The sequence below is a fragment of the Sinohyriopsis cumingii genome, chromosome 3 (assembly GCF_028554795.1).
Source record: "Sinohyriopsis cumingii isolate HCF-2022 chromosome 3, ASM2855479v2, whole genome shotgun sequence".
In the NCBI taxonomy this organism is placed as follows: domain Eukaryota; kingdom Metazoa; phylum Mollusca; class Bivalvia; order Unionida; family Unionidae; genus Sinohyriopsis; species Sinohyriopsis cumingii.
In genome coordinates this window covers 28,808,209-28,826,337 of record NC_142963.1, presented here as the reverse complement: position 1 = coordinate 28,826,337, position 18,129 = coordinate 28,808,209, and the positions used below count along the sequence as shown (strand labels likewise).

At 36.1% G+C, this 18,129-nt stretch overlaps 1 protein-coding gene across 5 annotated transcripts in view; it reads right to left on the bottom strand.

Annotated features, from left to right (window-relative positions):
- The window catches only part of LOC149802603 (uncharacterized), a 75,125-nt gene that overhangs the window by 30,159 nt on the left and 26,837 nt on the right, over positions 1-18,129 (bottom strand). For 4 of the 5 annotated variants that reach the window (XM_089951888.1, XM_089951884.1, XM_089951886.1 and 1 more), the window contains one exon: positions 3,797-3,919. In XM_089951888.1, the coding sequence (XP_089808014.1) occupies positions 3,797-3,919 (123 nt within the window). Of the gene's footprint in view, positions 1-3,796; positions 3,920-13,554; positions 13,594-18,129 lie in introns of all 5 variants that reach the window. The other variant, XM_089951885.1, reaches the window with a different exon arrangement.

Here is an 18,129-nt window from a genome sequence, read left to right as displayed (position 1 = left end):
TTGACAGAGAATTGGCCAAGACTTTGAGTCTGCTAAGAATATGTCTGATCTGGATGTCAGTGTTGCAACAACAATGGAAGGCCAATGCCATACTGTAGAGTGGGGTGATTTGGTTCTGCCCTGTGTGAGGAATTATGTCACCATTGCTGAGTTGTCTGACATGATGAGCTCCACCTTGTTCTGAAGATAGTTGCTACAAAAATAAAAGACTTTGATGATAGCTTTCATCTCCAAGAGACTGATGTGGAGACATGTGTCATCCAGACTCCATTGGTTGTTGACATTGTAGAAGTCTGGTACAGATGGGTTGCTCAACCAAAGGTGTTTGTGTTTCTACATAGTCACATCCAGGTGCAGCTGTTTGAGAGGTATTTCTGTTATTAGCCAACCTTGGTTGCATTACTGTCCAGGAATATCTCACTTGTTACACTGATACTGTAATTGAAGGGCATGGAAGAGGGACAGCAAGGTCATCTTCAAAGGATGCATTTTGAGGCAACCCAATGGTTAAGATCTGCTGCTGTTATAGAACAATCCAATGAGTTTCAGAAACTCACTGGTTTCTGTGAGGACAAAGATTCAGACCAACCAAAGGTGGGGAAGACATGTCAGGTTAAGGTGAGGGAGAAAATCCGTACCCAGATGGATGAACGAATGGGATGGACAAAGATGGGACATCCAAATCGATCAGAAAACTAAGATGATGTAAAAGGGACATAAGAAAGTTCTTTCCTTTGACTAGAATGGAACTGATCATATGTTCTGGAGTATGTTGTCCAAATATGCTGCTGTACAAATCGATGAAGTTTTATGGCACAGGGATACAATACAGAGGAGCAGTTTCAAGGACTTATGTTCAAACCGGGAGAAAGCACAAAACTGATAAAATTTCTTTAATAAATAAATGGTTGGAGTTTCCATAAGAACAGAGAGATAGGAACATGAAAATATGCACATAGAGAGCAAGAAAGTATGTCCTTTACCAAGTCTGATGGTACTTCCATCAGAAATGGTGAGGACAAAAGGGGACGGGGTTGGCAAAAATCAGAACCAAAGCACCTCTGAGACAATTTGGATCACCCACTCATTTGGCGGAATGAGACCAATCCAACAATGAAAAACAAACAATAGTCTGGTGCCTACAAGATAATTGTCTGCAGGCAGTCAGGGACACAAGTCAATAGCAAGAGAGCGGAGGTGTGGGGTTAGAAAAACTCTATTTGTTATCCTCTTGACACAATTGCCTCCAACCCTGATTAGCAGATTGTCTCATGCATAGGATTGGGATAGCCTCAGGCTGTTGAGCTGAGCAACGAATGATCTCTTATCTTCTTGTCTCCACTCATCACATCATTCAGAATGAAACAGATGATGTACAAGGTGATGATTGCTGCACAGAGAAGGTGGAGCAGTTCTTCAGTTGTCTGCCTCCACAAGTCCTCTGCCTTGCCACTAAACAGCAGAGGTAAACACAAGGCAGGTTCACAGGGCATGGCAGGATGTGCATTGCCAACCTTTTCTGCAGACATGACAAACTGCCTGAGATGCCAAGCCCAACAACAAAGATGTGGCAACTATATTGTGAATGAGATTCAAATTGGTGTACATAAAGTCTTTATCCAAACAACAGATGCAGGTCAAGTCAGATTGATGAAAGCATAGTTCCAATCCATCACCAGGTGATCTGTGATGAAGGCACTGGAATTGGTCTTTGGCCAGTGAGAGAGCAAAGAATGCAATAGGCTGACTCAGATTTTTGTAAAAAATGCTTTGAAATTACCTAGGTCACTCACTGGCCATGGCAGATAGACTCTTGTCAAATTTATAGATTTTTCCCAACTGCGTAGTAGACAGATGTGAAGGGATGACTTCATCTTCATCAAAAACAAATGAGGCCTTGACCCTTGTATGCTGGTGTAGAAGAAAGGTGGCAGACATTATAAATTTGACAACACCTCACAAATTGCATCACCACCTTAAAGCTATACTTAGTCCACTCAATGATGGGATCAGAGCCTGAACTGTCATCAGGTTTATCCCCACATTCAGTGTACGGACTGTCCTGGAGAGGATCAATATCGATATGAGTAAATACATTGCATAGATGAAGTATGCCAATCTTCTCTAATACTGTCATGACACCATTCAAGAAGCCATGAGTAAATCACTAGCTATATCTGCAGGATGTAATCATATCAGAATGAATGGCCAAAAACAGCCAATATGGGTGTCAGATGGCTGTACTGCCAGAGTAATGGTAATGTTAGGTGGATGGACAGATCTATCAATAAGATCCCCAGTAACGTTATATGGCTCAACTTAACGAGGCATATGGCAATATATAATGAAATCCATGCAGTCAGTAAATGGTATGGATCAAGGACCTGATTGCTGGATGGTAGGGTCGCCAGTCAACATTGTATCAAAAGGTATGGCTGAATGGTATGGATCAAGGGCCTGATTGCTGGATGGTAGGGTCAGCAGTCAACATGGCATCAAAACTGAGGTATGGCTGAATGGTATGGACCAACGGCCTGATTGCTGGATGGTAGGGTCAGCAGTCAACATGGCATCAAAACTGAGGTATGGCTGAATGGTATGGATCAAGAGTTGGACTGATGGATGACACAGTCAGCAGCCAAGCCAACAACTGAGGCACTGCCAGATGGTATGGATCGAGAGCTGGATAGTTGGATGGTGCAGTTGGCAGCTGAGACAGCATTAAACTGAGGTGTGGCTAGATGGCATGGCTCATTCAAACCATTTATAAACCCCATGCGCCAGGAGTGAAAAGCACAATGGCCAAGCTCACACATGCCAGGGGACTTATGCTAGATAGGCTGCCTAGAACTGAGTAGAAATTTCCCCGAAGTGTGTCAAACTTCTCAACTATAAGAGATGAAGACTGAAGGGCCTAGAAATGATCATTCAAGACATTTATAAATCCCATGTGCCTGGACTTACAGGACCTAAAGCCATGCACAGACATGCAGGTGGACGTCTGCCAACTGGACTGCCTAGAATTGGGCTGAAACTCCGCCAAACTAATGAAATTCTCCAGATATAACAGCATCAGGCTAAAACATCTGAACTCTGTCCTCTGATACTATCTGCTTAAAACATCAGAACTCTTGGTCCATTGATTTCTCATCTCACTCCCTATATCTTGGAGTTTTGTTAGAACTGCTGAACATGTATACCGATAATCCAACCAAGTGGCACCAGTTAATTCTGAAACAACAAAGAAAAAGTGAGAAAAAAAACACGGAAATGAATAGTTAATTAAGTTAAAAACATCAGACACCTGCTATAACTGGGGTGATAAATAAATATTGTACATGAACACAAACTTCCACACATTCTAAGACAATGTAGCCCTGTAGAGCCATGTGGTCAGATAATGCAGAAACTAAGTTCACTTAGCTGAAAACAAAATTCACACAATTAAGACCAATGTATACCACCTGTAGAATAATCCTTGATATATCTGAAAATAACAAAATCCTCAATGGGTGGAATGAAAATAGCATAAATATTTACTTGGGTTCGGGATGCAAAGTGAAAGTGTCTTGTCAGTTCATAAGTGAAAGCTTAAATTAGCACCACCTGTAGGTGACAAGGTGAGGTAATGGGCAAGAGTTATTGTTATTTGTCTATAATTATTGACAGAAAAGACAAATTTTTATCTTTTGTAGGGCTGGATTCGGGAGGCAGTAGGGCATATTTTATTAATATTATTACTGCTATTTTTATTTTTAATTTATTTTTGTTGTTGCTGTTCATTTATCATTCATACCTCCCCCAATTGCAGAATACATGTTGTGTCGAATGGCTCGAATCCATTCTTGCCTATCTGCCTCACTGTTGGCCCATAATGTCACACCTAAGGATTCTGTAGTTGTTTTATTTTGTTGTCTACCTGCAAAAATACAAATGAATTTATTAAAGAATCTTCAGTTTTACTACATGATTTTATAGCAATTTAGGCCATTTAGTGACAATGTTTTTGACAACTGGCATAAACTAGGGAATTATTTAATAAAGTGTCTCACCTGCAACAATTGCTTTGATGCATGTTGTATGATTCTCACAAACCCAAATCAAAACATGGATGATGATGCTGCCAGTGTTGCCACATATTTATAGTTACTGTGTGGCACTTTATATCTCTGGTAACAAAAAATCTGGCAGTTATTTAATCTGGAACAATTGACAAAAACAATATTAGCAAGATACATGTCTTTAGAAAAAAAATTCAAACCAATTTTTAGAACCTATTTTTCCAGCAATAAGGGATTTTTATTTTAATACAGCTAAAATCACATCAACATCGAATAAAGGAATAACACAGAATATTTCTCCTTAATCTGCTAGCATGTTTTACTTTTTAGGTTTTAAATTTATCTTCCAAGTCAAAAAATGACTAAAACTATATGAACTGAAAACAAGTTTTCTCCAATAACATTGCAAGAGTATAATAATACAGAATTGTTTGCTTTTAAGAAAATGGGGTGGGGTGGGGGACGAAGGAAGGGCAATATGTGCATGTATATATATTAAAGTGACAACATGCATTCATGTATTTGGGGACTCAAAGTATACAGTGCATTGCTGAGAAGGAAAAATATGTACCACTGTTTGCCTGAATTGAAGTTATTAGGTGGGTAAAAGTCCAGTTTAAATTTTCAGAGTAGAAATAGGAAGTAAGATCTAATCTGTATCACTGTAAAGCAAGAGACCCAAGCAGTCTGAGACAGCCGATCTGGTAAGTAGAAATCCAATTCAAAGTACTTCCTGTTGAGTTTAGTCAACAATAATCAAGCCTTGATGCCTGAATGCTATCTAGATACTGTGAGAAAAAAATATATTCCATTTCATGTAATCTAGGTAACTGTTTCAGTCATTTTGAGAATGTGCAAGCAGGCTGGATGCAATTTCAGTAGAGCGCATCCTAAGAAACATTCCCACCCAGTCTAAATGATGTTCTGAAGTTAAAATACACCTCATTGCTATGGAAGCCATACCACTGCTATTGAAGCCACCATAGATATAACTTTGGTAAAGTATATCTTAAGAAATAATCCATCTAATTTTGTTCAAAAACAGTCAAGCTTTTCTGGAAAAAAAGTCAAACAGGTTTTTCACCTAGTTTCATCTGTGAAGAAGCCACCCTAACAAAGAGTTTGTTTGCTCGTATTAGTCAAACTGGCTCTGTCATTCTGGTGAGTTAGTCCAACATACTTTTCTACCTGGTTGCAATGAAAATCTCAACGTTGCCAGATTTTAGCAAAATTGACCAATCCATTGTTGAGAAGCACAAAATAGGTTTTCCACATGGAAACCACTCCATTTTGAGTGAATTCAACTTAGACAAAATTTGGACAAAGGATCTACTAAGAAAATTGCTAGCCAAGTATGATTCAAATTGGCTCAGCCATTCTGAAGAGGAAGTAAACAAGAAACCCTTAAATGGGACTGAAACTCTAATGGATGTAAATAATTTCTTGGAATCCAGAAAAAGACTATCTTCTGTCCTCCTAATCTTTTCAACTGCTGAATACTGAAGCCATCTTTGATTCTTAAAAAAACTCCAACATACCCAATTTGGTAACAAAACTACTTCCTTACATGCTGGAGCTATCAAGTTAACAATATACTAAGTACAGTAAAGCATTCCTTATCATGGCCTTTGATCTTGAACCTTGTATCAAGGATAGATGGTAAACAAACTTGTCTCAGATAATTTTAAGATGTACATACATGCTTAGCTTGCTTAAATCTAATACTGCTTAAATCTAATACTGGTTGCAAGGAATTTTTCGTTTAAGTCCATTTCTTCTGTCCTCTTAATAACTGCTGAGTACTGAAAGCAGCTCTAATATTTTAAGGAAGCTCCAAATTTGGTACCCTGAAATATTTTCTTACATTTTCAAAATAGCAATTTCACAGGATAATTTCTACATCATGGCCTTTTCCCTTAAACACTGAACTTAATGGCCTCATACAATGTCAAGATATACCAAATACCACATCTAATTATCACCATTTTAATCTGGAATCAACTAGACATAATATGAGGAAACACCATGTTAGTACAACCATCTTATTCAGAAGAAGAACTGAAAACAAGATTTTCAATATGGCTGCCATAACATTCATGTTAGAGGTCAGAGTGGCACCATTTTCATTCACTACACACTAGACTAAGATTTTTAGCAAACACCTCATGTTAATTCAAACATCTATTCATCAGAAATGGCAATAACAAGACCTTCAAGATAACCACTGTGGTGGCCATATTGGATGTCAGAGAGGCATACTTTCATTTAGGACCTGGTAAACCTTGGGATGAACATATGCTTAAAATTTCATGGCTATTCTCCTAGTAGTTTAGGAAGAGCAGTGGTAACAAACTTGTGCTAACAGATTGACACACACTATTCTGATTTAATTCAGTGTATCCCCAAGGGGTGCAAGACTGAGAGTAAAAAACCTGATTGGTGTCAAAAGTGGGGGGTCAGACTGAGTAAATAACAAACTTTGGTATCAAAGCTGGGGGTCAAATTAAACATTTGGGGGTCTCTGAAGCACAAATGAGGGTAAAGGGAAAAACTGTGATTGATTATCAGCAGAAAATATGTTTTCCACCCATTTGTTGTGAAAGCCACATCAGTGTAAGAGCAGATGAACTGGACAAAATATTTTATTTAAATTGTTGTAGTTTTTCTGGAAAAGTTGGTTGAAAATATTGTTTCACCTAGTTGCTACATAAGCCATACCACTGCCAGTAAAGCCACCCTTGACAAAACTTTTATTAAGTATGTCCTGAAGCAGGGGTCTCAAACTCAAACCACCCTGAGGGCTGCATGAGGACATTTTCGATAGCCTATGGGCCACACCACCTTTTTTATCTTTCATGACACCTTGTGATGCCAATAATTTTGTGGGACACAGGATATGGCTTGGTGGGCTGCATGTGGCCCACTGGCCACATGTTTGAGACCCTAGTCCTAAAGGAACATTTCTGACAAGTTAAACTCAAACTGATATAGCTGTTCTGGAGAACAAAAAAAAAAATGAAAAATATGGTTTTCATAGGGTTGCAATGGAAGCCATGATATTGCTAAAGAAGCTATTTCAGAAAAATATCTGACAGAGAAGTTCCAAAAGTTTGATTTAAAACATCTCAGTCATTCTGAAAAACAGTTGAAAAGAGGTTTTACAAATGGTTGCTGTGGAACTGCGCAGTTGATAAGGTTGAACAAATGATTTATTGGGGAAGTCAAAAGAAATTTTTCTGCTAAATGTGATTCAAGCTGGCTTTACTGTTCAGGTGAGAAAGTAAAATATAGCAAATGTTGATGTACACAGGGTCTATGACTTGGCAAGGTAAGCCATAAAAAACCCTAACATTGTAATGATTCAAATTAAAGTCATAAATAAACATGTTTAGATGTTAGAGACGGACATCATTAATAATTACCTTCTTTAAAGCTTTGTTTAAAATATAATTTCATATCAAGATATTAGTCTTTGGGAAGATTATTTACATGCCTAAAATGCTCATGACATGAATAAGATTTCCGTTAAGGCTCATAAGTATTTTTTTACAAAATGTACGGCAAAAGGAAATTATATATAGTATATTGCTAAAAAAAATATGGGGAAAATAATCAGACTGTAAAGGAATGTAGTACACATAACATATTTAACTGTTTAATACTAGCATGTTGGGTTACTGAATCATATAGATATGATGATATTTTATTAAATATCAAATGCAGAAAATATGACACATGCTTTACTGTTATATAGGTCAAACAATACATGTATCAATCTGTTTTTCTATTTATGTACAATTCATTCTCTATATACACAAAGCAATACATCAAAAATGCAATTAAATGTAACTTATCTATTTAGACTAATTCACACAAAAATGTTTACTAATGTAATTTTGTAATAATACTGAATCACAATGCATGTATTTTGATGGGCTGGAAAAATACTTTGTCTAACTACCTCAAACAAGTTATACATTTTGTTAGGCAAGTAATATTATTAAAAGAAACAAGAAAAAAGCAGGAATTTGTTCTCAATTTCTTGAAAATCTTTCACTTGGGTAAGAAAACCAAGCAGACTTTTCCAGTGCTGCTTGTGACCATTCTTGATGATTGTGTGAAATTTTAAAGTTAATTAATAAATGCCATCTTTCCTGTACACACATGCCAAAACTAGATAATAGAACATAACAAATAGCATGCAAAAATTATTCCCAATTCATTTGATCACAAGTAACCCTTTCCAGTAATGTACAATTATAAAATGAAAAACAAAACCATCAAATTAAATGATAAAACTATGCCAAAAATAAATAAACTGGGAATTCAAGAAAAGTTGAGTATGAGCTGAACCTTCCCTATTGAAAACACAAACATGTTTTGTTTTAATGCAGAATGCCATTCAACCTGCCTAAATGAACAACTACATATAAAGGATACCTTCACCATAAAGGACAGATTTATGAGGTCCCTTAATTGTTTACAGACAGGTAATAAATACACAGTACATTATAATTTAAAGAGGTGATATTTTTGAATGATTCTTAAATTAACCATTCAGGTATAGGGCATTCAAAAATTCAATGCACAGTATTTTTTTCTTGATTTTGCTTTAGTGTTTGGATCAGGTCTATTACATATTCTAGGGAGAACAGGTTTAGTGCTCAGCACAAAAATCATGCAAACTGCCTAGCAGTAACACATCAACAATATGATAATAAAGATTAAGCTTTGGTTTAAATGTAAACTTAGGTCAGCCACAGACCAGATGCTAAAGTCTATTGCCTGGGCATTGATATTGTGAACACATTATACTTGTTTCATCTATTTTCATGGGCATTAATTCTCAGTTTTATAAAATAACTGGTGTTTTGGGAAAGAGGTCCTAAACTTCCTTTAAAGCTTCATTGTTTGCTTGCTTACTGAATTTACAGTTAGTAACAATCAATGAACATTGTTACCACATGAATAATAGCTGAATCATAGAAAATTATGTCAAGAGTAAAGTAATAATAGCACAGCAGGTCTGCACTTAGGTAATGACACTGTTGCCACTTAATGAATACAGAGAATAAGCAAGATGCAAGTATACTGGTAACTATCCTCTTTCAATTACCTCCCTTTGCTATAAATTCAAATATCAACTGAAATGTTTAATGATAATTTGTGATTAATTCAAATGTGGACAATTTTACCATAGGAAACATCTGAACCAATACAAAGTTGCACCAACTCTTCTTCCAGGAACAAAGATTGTCACAAAATACACAGTTTGTTTTGATGTACATTCTGTATTGCTTTTGATAGTACGTTTTCTTTGCATGGGTACCAAGCTTGAACTATTTTTAAGTCTGGGTAAACTGGTTATGATTTAGACATGAATCGAATGTCATATTCAATCATGAGAATTTGTGTGGGAGCTAAGGTATTTTTAATTATGTAATACTTATCTGCAATTAATGCACCAATATACCTTTTCCTGGTACTAGTCCACAGTCCAGGGAAATGATTTCCTTCACCAATAAGTACATTGAGGTCAACAATAAAAACATTATAATCCCAGACTGGTAACACAATCCACTTCTGACAAATGGAATATCACCCTTCTTTGATTTGGAAGGACATCAGAGGGAGGAGGGAATTTGCAACAATAGCAGGTATTCAAAAATTAAAAATATTAGGTTTACCTTTCCCCAAGAACACCAAATTTTAAAAGCAGTAATATACTGTATTGCAGAATTTGCCAGCTTGATGTGAAGCTAATAGCCTAAAATTAGCTGTCAAGTGAACTTACCACTACTGAATTTAGGATATTTTATTGCTCTCTGAAAAAAAGGCTTGACAACTTGTTGGGCTGAAACAACTGGACCCAAATCATGAATACCCTGCTACCACATTCAAAAAAGGTGAGGCAGTATTCATGAAATTTTTTTCTCAGAGGAATGACCCAAAAAGGCCCAAGATGCAGCAGTAGCTCTGACCTCATGGGCTTTGCTTTTCATGAAAGATCATTTAAGGGTCATTTCAGTAGAACTTGTAAAATCATAAGGGTTGGCAGGTCTGCCATAGGCATACAGTTGATCCCAACTCAAATGAAGGTGTCCACCACCTATGCCCTCTGGTCTGGTACTGTAGAGACATAATGAGAGTTCTTGTAGTTCAGCCTTACTGCAAATAAGTGTATGACCTACCTTCCCCAATGATGAAAAAGTTTCTTAGCTTCTGACTTGTGTATAGACCATTCCATGAGGACTGCTCACCCATGTCTGAACAAGCTGTCTCCTAGAACATTTTTTTTCCCCTAGAAAGAGCAGAATAATCTCCTCCAAAACTGTCCAATGAAGAAGGTTAGAAACTTCCAAGCAGAGAGAAAGGGCATGAGTGATCTTTGGCACCTGAGGTACATTAAAATGATATGATTTCTGCAGCAAACATGATGCAGTGATGTCTTATGTGGTTGACACGCTCTTGAAATGCTAGAAAAACAGCTTGTATTTCTGGAATGTTGATGTGAATGGATGCTTCTTCACAAAACCACAGACCCTGCAGGTCTACTCCCTCTGGACCTAAATGAGCCCCACCCTGAATTTGAGGCATCAATGTGAAGGATGACGTGACATTTCAAAGCATAAATCAGAATTCCAGCAAGAATCCTGCCCTGATTTTTCCACCAACTGGTGATGATCTTGGATCCTAAGGGAATCTAGCATAACAGGGGATCTTTGCAAGGTCTTCAAATTGCTAGAAGTAAGAACTGGTGAGGCTTTTACAAGGGAACTAAGATTGCTGCCATGTTCTGGAGAAAAAGGGAGAGATCAGCAAACAACAATGTCTTCATGTCCAGTCTTGCTAACAGAGCAAGTATTTGTGAAACTCTGTGAGGAACATGGACTGTTCATTGACGGGTAAGAAATTCATCCCCAAAGAAACTAAATTCTGAGAAGGGATAAGATCTGATTTCTCCTGACTGGATTAGGCACAGCAGATACCTCTGAATGGCATGTCTGAAGGAGACAGCCAACATATGACTGGCACACAAGGCAACAGTAGTGTTGTCCACACCTTCATTTCCAAGGCCTTGAGAATCTTAAAATGGAGACATGCCCAGGTCAAAATCACCACCTAGGAGACACAACTCCAAGATAGAGGGGTTAAGGGACAAGTGGGTGAATGGATCCTGCAGCCATTTGGGAGTAGTAGTGGTACAAAGGTTACAAAATGGCTGCAATGGTGGTCATATTGGATATCTGAGGAGTTTCATTTTTATTTGAGGCCAATGAGACCTCAGAATGAACATATCTATGTTTTTTTTATGCAAATCCACTTGGTAGTTTAGTTAAAGCAATAACAAATTTGTGCTGATGTATACCAGATAAAAGAAAGATGCATAAGCTCTTCTTAAAAATGGTACTAACCACACTAAAGACCTGTTGTCAGGATAATGTGATTGGGTGGGACATGATGCCACATTCTGTGGCATGATGCCCCAGTGCTAGACAGCACAATAAAAGTCAACACTAGCGACATTGTAGTAATATGACTGAAAAAGTGTTAAAGCTATGTTAAAAATCCAAAACACACACAGACACACACAAAGCTCTTCTGGTCTAATAGTCATAGGCATTAAGGGTAATGAAAGGACAGATAAAACAGCCAAAGACGTTCTGAAGTCAACCATTTTTGAATGCAAGATTCCATATTCTGACCTCAAATACAATATAAATCAGAATGTTCTTCATAACTGGCAAAATACATGAATGTAGAATGAAAATTCCACAAACAAGGTTTGGGATATTAAACCCATCACTGAGAGTAGCATCTCTTGTATAGGCCAATTCCCCGAGGAGGTACCCTTTACATACAGGACACACATCCCTGACTTATGCATACCTTTTGAAGGGTGAACCTCAGCCAGAGTGCATTTTATGCCAGTGTCCATTAACAGTGTAATACATTCTTGCCAAGTGTGTTGATATCCCCAATTGTGAGACTGTAGTATTGTTGTGAACTCAATGAAGAAACTGTACCCACTCAAGGAAATCTTTGGACTTTTAGAAAGAATGTGGTTCATTTAACATATGATTACATGATTTCATTCTTAACATTGCTGGATACAGTCTATTGGTGTAAATGTGTCTGTATATTTGTACACAAGATAGTTGTCAGCTTTTATGTTTAAAATACTTTTGTTTTATATTTATATTTTAATTCAGATTAGGAACTATGCAGTCTTAAAAAAAGATTTTCATATCTTCTATTACGACCATTTTTTCATCGGGATTTTACAAGGTATCTTTGTCATTATTTTGTTGCAGTTTAAAGAATTTTAACATCTGTACCTTTGTATATTTTACCTTGCTGTGCTTCATATTTAATTATTTGGATGGGTTTATATTCCTAAAGTGTTTTTATTTATTTGGATGGGTTTATACTCCTAAAGTGTTTCTATTTATTTGGATGGGTTTATATTTCTAAAGTGTTTTTATTTATTTGGATGGGTTTATATTCCTAAAGTGTTTTTGTTTATTTGGATGGATTTATATTCTTAAAGTATTTCTATTTATTTGGATGGGTTTATATTCCTAAAGTGTTTTTGTTTATTTGGATGGATTTATATTCTTAAAGTATTTCTATTTATTTGGATGGGTTTATATTCCTAAAATGTTTTTGTTTATTTGGATGGATTTATATTCCTAAAGTATTTCTATTTATTTGGATGGGTTTATATTTCTAAAGTGTTTTAATATTCTTCACTTTACTTTTAATTTGGGGGCCCCGAGTGGCCGAGTGGTCTAAAGTGCTCTCCATCACAGATCACTGCCATCTCACCTCTGTCTGCGTGGGTTCAAGTCTCAGGCTCGGCCAATGTGGGTATGTGAGAAAGCTTGCCAGTAGCTTCTCGTGGGTCGGTGGTTCTTTCCGGGGTTTTCCCCCCGAGTTCTTCCTGCACCATTAATACTGGCTGCCATGAATATAGCCTATCTTGTGCTGAAAAAGGCGTTTAACCCTATAACAACAACAACAACAACTTTTAATTTGCACCATGTTGCATTTTTGTGTGCTGAGTACCATTAAATGTGAATACATTCAAAATATGACCATTAAAACTAATAAAACTTTTTAAAAAAACAGCTAGTAATAACTTAAACTGAATTTGGTGGTAAAAGTAATTTTGCTATAATATTCAGTGCAAAATTATTATGATTAAGCTTTATGTGTTAGTTATTCCCAAAAACAATTTGTTGTTAACATGCTGAATTCAGTGCATCTGCAAAAATTTCATAAAACAATTGTGATTTTAAGTAAACGAGTCAGCATAGCAAGCTGCCAACTCATTATAAAATCTAATTTTAGATCTGTTTAGCCTACTACCCACATTGAAAGATTGAGTTTAGGGTACAAACGGAAGATATGAATATGAATTATGAAGGGTGAAGTTTGGACTGGTACATGCACTAATTATAAATGGTAAAAAAATGACTGGTTCCCATACTTGTAGGCAAGGTTCTCCTGTAGGAAATTTGAAGAGATTCTGAAAATGGGACAAAGATACAGTTGTACATAAATCAGCATATTGTACTATATGTACATTTACAAATATGTATGATTGTTGGGCAGACATAGTGAACAACTAAATACTAAATTATGGTATATTATGAAGTGGAAACAAAACATCTGCAATCAGATCAAACCCACAGCTGCCAAATGTGGGTTCATATTTATAAAACAATAAACTTTTAAAAAAACTGCAAAGATGACAAGCTCATTTTTCTTACAATAAGTTGTTTGTGTTGGTCAATTCCATGAAAATCAATACTCATGACTGACTATGATAACAATACATTCAGTATATTTAGGTCACAATTGCCTATTATTGTATGATGGTGTAGTACTGTTCAGGTTTATAAACATAAGAAGTCTCATGGCATGTCCAAGAAACTGACTTAAACAGTAAAACTGTACATGGTCACTAAACTATTAAAATAGGCCACAGTGATCTAATTTGAAATGCAAGTGTAGTACTAATTAAGATGCACATGTACTGCATATACAACTGTGAAATTCCATTCCTGCACAAGAAAGTGTCCAAGAAACTGATCTAAATATAAAAGGTATACAATTGCTGCCACTACAGATGAATACAACAAAACTATGCAGTTACTGATGTATCATATGCAGCCTTGCAATATTTGCACCAATAACAGAAGGAATGTTAAAGCTGCAAACTGTAAACTGTATCAAGCATTATGAAACAGACATGTATCAAAAATGACAAAACACAATTTAGTCATATGTTCCACAGAATGCTACATCTTGCCTGTAAATGGTAAAAAAGTACATGTGTATCAAGCATTATGATGCACACAATTCAGTCCCATGTTCCATGGAATGTGGCATCTTGCCTGTAAATAGTAAAGATACAAATATACATGTGTATGAAGTACAACAAAACACAATTTAGTAATAATAATAATAATAATGATAATAATAATGCTTTATTTATAGAGGGTGACTCATTAGTCAAGGACTATTCTCCTTTGAGGCCCTCTTAAGGAGAGTATAACAATGCACATTATATGATGATAGCAATAATAACTGTTCACATAACATGTTTAGTATTAAAATACTAAATTCCATTATCTATTAGAAGCACATACATGCTCATGATATCTCTTCTTAAATACTCTAATATTTTCAGCATATTTTACATGTAGTGGAAGCTGGTTCCATAGAACTATACCAAAGTATTGGAAGCTCTTTTTAAATTGCTCTGTTCATGGCTTTGGTGGGAGAAGGTTTTCATGTGATATTGATCTCAACTGGCATTGTGTTGAAAAAGGCCTGAATAAGTCCTGAAGATACTCTGGTGCCGTTCCATGTAGACATTTATATAAAAGAACTGCCTTGTGAAAACCTATCCTGTTATATAATGTGAACCATTTGAGTCCTGTAAATAATGCTTTTGAGGGATGATCAATAGATACATCTAAAATTATGCATGGTGCTTGTTCTGAAGTTCATAAATCCTGTCAAGCTTAGATTTAGCAGTTTCCCCATACATCTGAACAATACTCCATTGTTGGAAGAATATATGACTTGTAGTATAGATTTCGAGTTTCCATAGGTAAATATTTCTTGATTCTACAGAGTAGGGCAAATTTGAATGACAGTGTTTTACAAAGCTTTTCATGTTTGACATTTTCTAATGGATGATTACTTGTTGCAAGAGATAGTTCTGGGTTCTCTGACTTGTGTAGCTTTTGTGATGTCTCCAAAATCATACATTTTGTTTTACCTTCATTAATTACCATCCTATTGTGTTGTGCCTAGTTTTGGACTCTAATAAGGTCTAAGTTTAATCTCATTTGGATAACTTCAGTATCAGAACTAGATGTATACAAGGTTGCATCATCTGCAAACAAATCTGTATTTGTGGATTCATTATTTGATGGTAGATCATTGATATAGATAAGGTAGAGGAGAGGGCACAAAACTAAGCCTTGAGGGACCCTTGAATGAATAGCGCATGTTTGAGAGCTAATATTGCTAATGCCAATGCCAGTATGTTCCACAGAATGCTGCATCTTGCCTGTAAATGGTAAAAAATACACATGTATCAAGCATTATGATACACACAATTTAGTCCCATGTTCCATGGAATGTGGCAACTTGCCTGTAAATAGTAAAGATAAAAATATCCATGTGTATCAAGCATGACAAAACACAATCATACCCATGTATCAAGCATGACAAAACACAATTTATTCATGTTCCATGGAATGTGGAATCTTGTCTGTAAATGATAAAAATACAAACATACATGTACATCAAGCATGACAAAACACACAATTTTTTCATATGTTCCATGGAATGTAGAATCTTGCCTGTAAATGGTACAGCTAAAAACATATGTGTATCAAGCATGACCAATTAAGATTTTTAGTTTTGGAAAGTGGTACCTTTAGTGTTACAAGGAAGCCTTCTGCTCACACAGATGAGGCAATGGGTTTCTGGCAAATCCAGGAACAAACTTTAGGCATATATTATTGTAACAAAGTTTTAGTTGAATACTGCAACTGATGCAGAAGAGCTGATTTTCAAAATATGCCCTGGATGCACAAACCAATATGATGATATTAAAGACAAATTCAATGTCAAACAGATAAGTGTGGTGTGGTGGGGAGTATAATTCCATAAAAAGTTTGTCTGAAAACTGCAAAAATCAAACTCACTTAGATCTTCTTAATACAACGCCTCATATAAATTCGGTTTAAAATAAAAAAGTCCCTCAAAAGTTATCAAGCAGAAACTGACATTAAAATTCTAAGCTCAACAGAACTCACTGAAATTTTTCAGAAAAACAGTGAAAACTGAATTTACCCTAGATCGTCATAATGTAAAGCCTTAAGCCAAATTAAATCATTTCCATTATGTCCTTCAAATGTTACTTAGTAGAAATGAAATTGAAGAATTTTGAGTCACAACTCCATAAAATTATTCCGGAAAACAGTGAAAATCAAACCTGATAAGGTCGTCTTAATGCTGAGCCTTATATCAACTCGGATTGAAACCAAAGTATGAAAACAAAATTGAAAAGTAAAGTTCTAAATCAAACAGGGGCCATAACTCCAAAATAATTTGTCAGAAAACAGTGAAAATTGACTGTGACATAGGAATTGTTCATGTAAAGCTTCAAATCAAATTCGATTTTAAATCCATGAGGTCCTTCAAAAGTTACTGAGTGGAAACAATGCCACTTGGTAAAGCTCAAACAGCAGCCATAAACTCTGAAATATAAAAGGCTTCTTAATATAAAACCTGATAGGAAATTTTATTTTAATCCATAAAGTTCTTTAAAAGTTAATGAGCAGAAACAAAATGTGTACTGGACATCACGTGACAGGATATGACTATATGGTAGAAACTACACGTCAATATGACTTTTCACTAAGAATAAGTAGCTATAACAAGATGGCTGCCACAGTGACTACTGGATTTCAGATCAGCACCATTTTTATTCAGGACTAACTAGTCATCATAAAAAGTCTTCTGGTAAAAAACCCATGCTGATATCTTTTTCTGTTCAGAAGTAATGATAGCCAGACTTTCAAGATGGCTGCCACTGTGGTCATAATGGAATCAGGTGACAACAGTTCCGGTTCAGTACCCACAAATGTAGTTCTAGTCTATTTTTAGAAAAAAAATTCCTCTCTCATTTTGGTGGTGATAGAAAAGTTAGATTTATGCATTTTTGGTAGGGATTTAAAAGTAATTGTTTATTAGCAAGAATATGAGCTCAGGGTGTTGTTGTCTGTGTGTATTTCGGCGAGAGTGCACAGTGAGTAATAGGGCCTTGGTGATGGAAGTGAAATATGTGTTCTATTTACATGCTGCTCTGTTGACAGTCCAGCAAAAATGCAGGTGAACCTTTGACAAGAACTTCACTGTGAAGTCATCTTTGAAGCTATTTTAGATAAACATATGGTTTGTATTGATTGTCACACAGTGGAAAAGCCAGTACTGAGAAACAAATATGGAGAATATATAGTAAACTTAATTGTGTTCTATGTCCTGTCATGACACAGATATACACCATTTTTATTTGGGACCAATCTGATGTCACAAAAAGTCTTTAAGTGAAAACCCCAGGTTCATATGAATAATAATCATGAGAAATAACAAGATTTTTATGATGGCCACTCTGCTGGACATACTGGATAACCAAGTGGCACCATTTTCATTCAAGATCAACAAGGTATCATTAAGAAGTCTTTTGGTGAACATCATGGCTTTCTGTTCATAACAAGTAGGGATAACAAGAAGTTAAGATGGTGCCATTGTAGCCATATTTGGTGTTGCAAATGGAGCATGGGCTCGTGGGTTTCCTGCAATTTATTGCTCAAATCTTGATCCTTTGCATCCTCCTAGATGTGGTTTTTCATCAGAATCAAACAAAAAAAGCCTAATACTTGTCATTAATGGATGTTCATCCATTGCCTTTGGTCCAAGCAATGTCCAAAGTCACAAAGGGTGATAAAACTGTAAGTTGACAATGAGTATATTCTTT